At 35.7% G+C, this 9,361-nt stretch overlaps 1 protein-coding gene across 1 annotated transcript; it reads left to right on the forward strand.

Moving 5' to 3' along the window:
• Window positions 1-359: 359 nt before the first annotated feature.
• On the forward strand, window positions 360-3,335 carry LOC133331126 (zinc finger protein 436). The gene is made up of 2 exons (XM_061539531.1): window positions 360-605; window positions 1,572-3,335. Exons 1-2 carry the CDS (start codon window positions 360-362, stop codon window positions 3,333-3,335), a joined length of 2,010 nt encoding a protein of 669 aa, XP_061395515.1.
• The last annotated feature ends 6,026 nt before the right edge of the window (window positions 3,336-9,361 follow it).

Genomic DNA, 9,361 nt, shown 5'->3' on the forward strand with positions numbered 1-9,361 from the left:
TACATATATGCAAAAGAAATGACAAACAAATAAAGATTTATGATATAGCACTTTCAGTGTAAATGAATCATTATTTTTGAACATAGTCATTTATTAAATAAACTCAATAGAACTATTCACTAGAAACGGTTCCATCTGCTCATTTTATGAAATTCTGTGTAAATGAACTCATTGTTTTGTTTTGTGCTCGCTTTTTATCGGATATTCCTCTTTCTCAGCTATTCGCATCGTTTGGAAATAGTTGTCGTAGTTCTTATCACAGAATCCTTCAGTTGAACTATTTTTTTCCGGAGCGACATAGCCAACACATTTCATTAAATTTCCTTATTTCTTTTTTATTAAATTGTAATTTATTGAAAATGGTTGATTTGGATTGCATGGAATCAGCAAAGCCGCCACCGGCTAATGATGGTGATAATGAAAATCTTGTGGAACCGATGTCGTCGTCCAATGTGGAAGAGAGGAAACAATTGTGTCGCCTTTGTTTACTTGATGAGCATACATCCGAAAAAGTAGTAAATATTTTTGATGAATTTCAAATCGATGAGCAAGGTAACAAAACAAAAGGATTGGAGGATATTCTCTACGATTTGTTTCAGATAAAGGTATATTCCAGTTTATAATGAGAATTGTTTTTAATCTGTATTTACCATTGCGTCACCACGAATGTATGACGCTTCTTGATTGCATTATTATGAAAATAGGGTTACTTATGAAGTCCTTGTATATAACTTTTTTTAAAGCAAATAGAATTCTAGTATAATTTTTTTAAAGTGTAATGTAATTGTACTCCTTAGAGATTGCCGATTTAAAAAATATGTTACAGAAAATTTTAAATTTTGATTGCAGAGTTATAAACTCTGGGGAACGGTGTTACCGACATATATGCGACTGGAGTATAGTCTGGGCCCAGTCGCCGGTTTTTTGTAAGACAATTTTACCACTATGTCTTCCTGGAGCCTTTTGTCAATTCTCTGTCGCTGGAGTGCTAGCCGGTTTTGTCGACTACAATGTAAAACCGGATTTTAACTTCAATCGTTTTTTTTCTATTCAAAACAAATATCAATTAATGGAATGTTTTTTCACACTTCCACGCAAACTTTGTGCTCAGATCAGATACACATTAATTGTTGTTGTTGTAGCAGCCCTATTGCTTTTACACAATGGGCTGAGGTGACAGACGTTGGCCGAGTAAGACTCGGGTCGTTTCGGATCGTAGACCCCTCTGTCGTGGGAACGAGATACATATTAATAGTGATTTTTGCTGTTCTTATGACACAATTCACTCTTATATTTAAAGTTGCTTTAAACCATATTTTTTAAGAATACACATTAAAAATTGGGATTGTGCATAGATCCTTAAAAATTCCTAAAAACGGGCATGGGGTCTCCGAAATTTAAATCAACTCGGATAGAAAATTTCATGATTTTGTTATAAGGTATCATGATTTATAATGATTTACATTTTATAGGTATATAAATGGTCAGATTATATCCTAAGTCAGAATATTTGTATCTTTGATTTCAGGAGTGCCCATGTGATAAACTAATTGTTCTTCTTCTAATTTCAGTATGATCGTTCTTGTAGCTTTCTGCCGCATGTAATTTGTCAACGTTGCTGGGAAATGGTTAAAGCTTTTGATAACTTTCGTAAAATAGTAAAACATAGCGAAGAGCTTTTACAAAAGAGACTGGAACTGATGAAGTCGAATGCATTTTTAGAAGATTTCGACGACAAAAGACCTGGACTAAATGGGAATCCCGGTGTGTTCGTACCCGACGATGATTGTGAAATACAGGAAATTAATCCCGATGAAGAATTTGAGTCATCAGATGATGATTTTTCTATGGAATCCGATTCGGATACGGAGGAGATAAATTTGCCAGCTAAAGAAATAGATGTATTTACGCCAAAACCTACACAAGCTCCAGCAGTTAAAAACACAACTGTTTCTAAGCCGCCAACTGTGACGGAACCAATACAAACGAAAGATGTTTCATCTGTACTTAGTGAACACAAGGGACTGGAATTTACCATTACAAATACATATTTATGCCAGTATTGTGATATGGCCTTTACAACACAATCAGAATCTTTGGAGCATGAAGCGTCTCACGATAAAGTTATGCCTTACATTTGTAACTTCTGTCCCAAAGCTTACAACAATCGCCAGGCTATGATAATGCATATTAAAGAATTGCACGATCCTGAAAAACCGTATATTTGCGCTCTATGTCGCAAGGGATTCTGCAGAAGATCCGATCTCAAGAAGCATACAATTGTTCATACAGGCGTAAGACCCTTTGCTTGTCCACTTTGTTCGAAAAGCTTTTCACGTAATACGAATCTCCATAAACATATGCGCATCCACAGCAGTATTAAACCTTATGTTTGCCAGCAATGTCCACGGTCTTTTAGCACCGGAACAGAACTTCTAAAGCATGCTCGTACTCATTCAGAAATTAAGTCGTTTAAATGCTCAAAATGTCCGGCTGCATACGCTCGCAAAGATAAACTTCAAATTCATGAACAATCTCATCAACGAAAGGAACTTGAGGCTTTACAAAATCAAAACAGAATTGCCGGATCTTTTCCAATGATGCAGAACCAAGAAACTTTGGAAATGACACAGCCAATAAATCCGTACTTGAATCAAGAGTTGAATTCAGTGGAACAGCAACATTTGATGATGCAAAACGTGAATTTTGCACAAAGACCAGTTTTTCCCCAATTACCAGTGACAATACCTTCAGTAATGAACACTCCACAACCACCAGCTCCGAAGCCGCAGGCAACGAAATCTCATCCACGTATTCATCCTTGTGATATTTGTGGCAAATCGTTTACAAGAGAAAGAGATCTTCATCGACATCAAGCTCTCCATTTAGATACTTTATTCACTTGCAAACAGTGTGGACTTGGATTCAGTCGTCGTGAAAAGTTAGCTCGACATGAGTTGGAACAACATGGACCTCAGTATCCATGTGATATATGTCGTATAACATTTCATAAAAAGGATGAATTGGATATGCACTTGAAAATGCATGAGCTGCAGCAAAATGCTGCCATATCAGCCCAACAAGCGATTCTCAATGCGGCAGGTGTTGTACATGGACCAACAATGGAAATATCACAAATGCACCATGTGGTTTCTCAACGACCAATAGCGCCTTCTTCTGCTGCTGCCGCCGTTCCACCAATGGCTCCAGTCGTGTCTCTACCACCGCCACAACGTCCTTCAGCAGCTGACATGTCTTTCTATAGTCAAATGGTACCAACTATGAATCTGGGATTTTATAGTGAAACACGACCAGAAGACCGCAATGGTATATAAGGGGAGAAATTGTTGATTTCGCACAATATAACATACTTTCACATTCAGAGAAGAAGAAATATCAACAATGTCGCTATTTTCAGTCTTCAGACTATTCTTATGAAGTATTTCATTGTATTGTATCCTAAAATTATAAAGCGAATAAAGATTTGGTATTATAATGAAACTCTATTATGGATGCTTAATTTACTTGGGCTATTTTATATCTTCTTCACTTTTAAACAACAAAGAAAAAGTAATTAAGGTGTGTTTTTCTCTTTTTAGAAGTTACATTTAAAGTTAAATTAATGAGATTGTAAAATATTGGCGTAGCAAATGTTGAAGAAAAAGTTATCGTAATAAAGTACGACTGTAAGCAACCAATCTTATTAGTTCGTTATTTCCAAGGTAAGGCAAAACCTAGGATTAACAGAAAAATATATATTCAGTTAGAAACTGGCAGGCATTGTTTCCTTTTTGTTACTTCTTAAGCTCCATCACTTTTCCTTTGTATGTCGTAAAACTTCAGGGCCAGGAAAAGTGGTAGCTATAAAAAAAGTTCGTTATAACCGGCGTTCGTTATAAGCTTACTCGACTGTATAACATAACCGTGACTATTTCGGTTGGCGTAGTCGTGTCGAAAATTGTATTTTTGAATTTATTTATTCGAAAAGTTATGCAGATTTTTTATATGGGAACATACACTTTAAAATAATATATTTAATACAACGTTGAATTTCAATTCACTTCTTTTAATCTACAAGTAATTGAATTTCGGCATAAACTGGATATAGAACATCATATATGTTGCAATTGAACCTAAAATCTGTGAAATTAAATTAATTATAAATTCGATATTTAAGTTTGTAGTTCCACTTACACCACTAGCAATATAACAATCAATCGTAAAACATCCGAATGCTTGAAAAATAATTTTCTGATGACACATTTGCAGAGAAAAAGTTTGTATCTGTAAACGTTAAAATTGAAAATAATTCTTAAATACCAAAACTTATATAAATCACTGCAATGAACCAAAATCTTTATAGTCAATCAAATGTATTTATATATACAAAATAAAACCGATTTCCTATCATCTGAAATATAATGTAAATGTTCCGTTATTTAATATATGAGTAATTTATTTTGAAAATGGTTTAAGTCCATTTTAGGTTTTGATACAAATCTTGGTTTTCTAGAAAAGTTTACAAAACATATTGCATTATATATCCTATCATGCCACAGAGAAAATTTTTGAAACAAATCAAGCCCAAACCGTTATATATCTCAATATAAGAAAATTGGACTTAAACCACATTCAAAATAAACGACTCATATTTGCTTTACAGATTGCTTGACTACTGACAGCTTTGAATTACCTTTCTGGATAAACGTATATTTTCAACCCTGTGACGGATTCCATGCAACGATTGTGGGATTAACTTTGCCTGTAAGTAGATGAGATATTAATAGCATTTTTAGTTATAGAATTAGATGCAATTTGATGTTTTGGATTCTGATTGGATGGCATATTTTTATACCGTACACAACTATGTTGTCAGGGTATTATAGCTTTGTGCAGCCCCAAAAGTTTGTAACGCCGAGAAATTTTGGTCCTAGTCCCACCTTTAAGTATACCGATTGTCATATCTCGACTAGCTGAGTCGATCTAGACATGTGGACCAATCTTCACGAAATTTTGCATGAGACTGGGTTCTGCCCAATGAAGACCCCTATTGTTTTTGGTAAAGATCGGTTAATATTTAGGGGATGAAATGGACCAAATACTTAATTTTTATCGGTTTCTCTGGTCGCTCCAGAAGCCGCAATTATGGCCCAAACATCTCGAATTTTTACATGGAGAAGGGGATTGGACCAAAGAATAAGCATATCTGTTTTGACCTTTAAATTGATACCAAATATATTGTCGTATGTACACGGATGTGGGAGTTATACTTAAATATTTACAGGTGCTTACGTATTCATATATTATTTTGTAACCCATTACCACACTAGAGGGCGGAAATATAGCGCTGATCGCTTTTAAATTTTCCATCGCTTTTAAATTATGGCCAAGGACAATGATCAGTGATGATCAGATTATAATTATGGGATGAAGTGGACCGAATACTTAATTTTCTGTGTGAGTCGATGTCAGTAATATGCCGAACATCACAACACCACCCACGGTGTAGGGAATCTGGACAAGTAATTAGTGGGGCGGCTGTACTGAATATTAGTAATATTCGGAAAATATGACATTGTAATCAAGAGGTGCTGTTGAACTCTAATCGGACAAGAGGGTGCAAATATCAAGAAATATTGCCCAGGCTCGGAAAAAAATCCGCAGAATGTTAGTGTTACGTGGTAGTTGTGTAGGGTATCGTATGGTCGGCCCCGTCCGACTATACTGCTGCGCTCACTGGTTTTAATTTTAAATAATGTTGAGTCTTCGTTAAAAAATATGTTCTAAAGAACAAATTGAGATCCTGCTTGGTTTCTTGCGATAAAAAGAGTTAGAACAAAATAAGACGAATTGTACTTCCAACTGAATTTAATATTTTAGATTCTCTTTGGATAGTCCTGGCTAAATGAGATTAATTATTTAATCGAATATTCAGTATTTGATGCAATACAAATTTGGTATGATCCGGAATCTGCAAGAATCTAAAATTTTTACTACAATTTTTACTTCCATTATGATATCGAAAAAATTTACTAATTTTTACTAGTAAATTTTTGCAGTACGAAAACCAATTATTTGAAATATCGATTTTTGACAATAGTCTTCATAGATGATTGTGGTTCAAGGAGTAAAAATAAAATTAAAAAAAATACATAAATATATCAAATGGGTGTTCGGAATCTTACCGTTCGCATACAGTTTTTTGAAACAACAAGCACCAGAAGTATATTAAAAACCGATGGTAGAAGTAGGGAACATTCAAATATTTCTGAAAATGTACAATTAAATAATAACATAAATTATTAGTGATTTGTAGCATTATCAGTTAATTTGTATTTTTATAACTGTTTGTAATTGCCAACAAATAAAATATTGAATTAAATTACAAATTTATTATACCATTTTAGTATTTCATTTAAAACTCGAATTTTTCAAATACCTTTTCTCTTACCCTGTAATTCAAACTTAGCATATATCACCCAATATGACCAATAGCAATCAGATAGAATTTTCACATAAGTGGCAACAAATATTGCCGGAATAGAAAGAGGCATTGATTTCGAAACCAAATTTGTTAGTTCATAAATAGATTCGTATCGCTTCATCCATAGTGTCAAATCGGTGAAAATGAATTCTTCAAAAAACTCCAATTGTACCTTTTTTGTACCAACAGCAGATTGTTGCATCTCAGTATTTAATTGCAGCAATTCCACCCTGATCAGTTCCATATACATGACAAGTTGAAGAATACGACAACGACAAATGAAAATGCTCGGTGTGTATGAAGAAAAAAATATCAACCAATCAATTTTTTTCCGCACCTCGATGAAATAATTGATCTCAATGGCAATTGTGAAAATGATAGAAAATCCCAAATAGGAAAATAATTTCCAATACGTTTTCCATTTCATTCCATTTCGATTCTGTAACCACCTGTTCGACCATTGTGTATGGATTTTAGAGTATATACGGAAAAATGTGTAAACATGTTTGCCGGTTAGTATGGTCTCGATTAGTGTCATTAAGTGAACAGCAAATATAACCACAAACTTTAGAATATCGTAAAATTTGCCAAAATTATCATGATATGGTGGATCATAGCGATACCGTAAAATCGTAATTATTATTATTGTAATTATTGACAAATGAACTAGGTACAATTTGACAAGCTTTATGATTTTATATTTAAGCGAAACTTGATATGGCATAAATGTTGAAAGACCCATGTAATAAAAGATTTTTAGAAGCATCCAAACGGGAATTTTCATAAAATCATTTTTATGTAATTTTGAATTTTTATATTTCATTATGAAGTAGCAGCGTATTTAAGTGTACACTTGAAAACGTCTTAAAGAAAACTAAATGCGTAATAGGAAATGGAATTAATGTAAATTTGTTAAAACATTCAAGTCATTTGTGAGTGTATTGAATTTATCCAATAGAGAGGCTATTAATCATTAGTTTTATCACAAACTGTGTCGTCCAAAATGAAAGTACTATATAAAATGTGTGCCCTGTTTGTTAGTATTAAAATGAAAATTTAGTCCTATCCGATGCGTAGGGGATGATAGATAGCAAGCAACGGCTCTGATTGGTTTTAACATGGCGAAGTCCAGGCTTATCTTGGTCTCTCTTTCATCTCAATTGTGGACACTGACCTCCCCGCGGTGCCACCTGGGGAGCTATTCTCATCACACGATGAAATAGTGAGCTAATATGTGCCGCGAGTTCACCCATAAGAACTATTAAAAAAAGGGTTAAGGCGTCGGGTTAGTTGCCCACTCTCGGAAAACCCAACCTACTATGAAAAAGCAAAGAAAACCAAACCCCCCTAATGTTGACGACCCCCGCAAACGTATTAAGGACCACGATCTGCGAATCTGCACTTGGAATGTGCTCACGTTGTGCAGAACAGGCGCAGTGTTCGCCTTGGCGGATGTACTCAAGAAGTACAATGCCGAAATTGGCGTAAGTAAATCAGATGATTACGCCCTGTATTATAGCTGCCATTAAACGAGACATGAATTTGGCTGCGGATTTATGGTTAATAGGAGAATAAAAGACCTCGTCTCCAGATTCACTCCAATAGATGCGGGAATTGCTATAATCCGTATAAAAGTTCTTCTATATCAGTCTTAGTCTATTCACATTTGGTGAAATAAGTTTAACCAAATTATAAACTCCGTCCGAAGATAAAGATGAACAGACCAAAGACACATTTTACGAGCGCCTAGAAACAGCATATGACCTTTGCCCTGGCCATGGGAAAATATCTTTGGCCCCACCGTCGGAAAATTCATGAAGAAACACCCGACAACGAGATGAGGTTGATTGACTTCGCTTGAAGAAAGCACTTCTTGTCCCGATAATTGTATAGAAGCACAATGGCAAAGAATTGCCCACTCCCTACAAACTGCAGCAAAAGCAACACTTGGGTACCAAAAACCACCACCAAGAAACCCATCAGGAGTGTCGTAATGCTACTGATGTGAAAAACGGAGCGTATAGGTCAACCCTGCAGACAATAGTAACACGTAACGTGATGGAGAATTATCGGGAGAAAAGGAGAAACGTGTTTTCAGAAAATAGAAGAAAGAACAAGAAAAACGTGAACACGAGCAAATCGAGATTTACAGGAGTCAGAATGAAGTCCGGAAATGTTACCGACGAGTAAAACACCAAACCTTTGGTGCAGGCACATCCTCCTGTAGAGATGAAGAAGGAAACCTGGTGACAGATACAGACAGCGTGTTGAGGAGATGATGGTATAGAGTGTATACCACCTAGCCAAGATGAGGTCATAAAAGTAATTAATCGACTCAAGAACAATAAAGCAGTAGAGCCGATGGGTTATCAGCCGAACTATTCAAGACTGGTGGCCAGATGCTGGTCAAGAGCATGCACCAGCTGATTAGTACAATTTGGCTAGAGGAATGCATGCCCAATGATTGGAACCTCAGCATCCTGTGTCCCGTGCACAAAAAAGGAGACAAGACGATATGTGCCAACTATAGAGGAATAAGTCTCCTTCCCATCGCATATAAAGTACTATCCAGTGTGCTGTGTGAACGACTGAAGCCAATGGTCAATGACATCATTGGACCATATCAATGCGGCTTCAGACCTGACAAATCCATCATTGACCAGATTTTCACTCTGCGCCAAATTCTGGAAAAGACCCACGAAAAACACATCGACACATACCACCTACTTGTCGACTATAAAGCCGCATTCGACAGGCATATCCGTTCAGAGGTGTTTAAAGCCATGTTTACGTTCGGCATTCCTGCAAAATTAATACGGCTATGCAGGATAACATTAAGTGGCACAAGGTCAGCAGTTAAAGTAGGAAAGGACCTAT

Source organism: Musca vetustissima, unplaced genomic scaffold (assembly GCF_032173495.1).
Source record: "Musca vetustissima isolate MV318-11 ecotype Yass unplaced genomic scaffold, APGP_CSIRO_Mvet_v1 utg17225, whole genome shotgun sequence".
NCBI classification, from domain to species: Eukaryota; Metazoa; Arthropoda; class Insecta; order Diptera; family Muscidae; genus Musca; species Musca vetustissima.

Excerpts from the sequence above, each read along its gene's own strand:
- LOC133331126 (XM_061539531.1), top strand. The coding sequence starts at position 360 with ATGGTTGATTTGGATTGCATGGAATCAGCAAAGCCGCCACCGGCTAAT. Across the intron at positions 606-1,571 it reads ACGATTTGTTTCAGATAAAG|TATGATCGTTCTTGTAGCTT; the intron begins GTATATTCCAGT and ends TTCTAATTTCAG.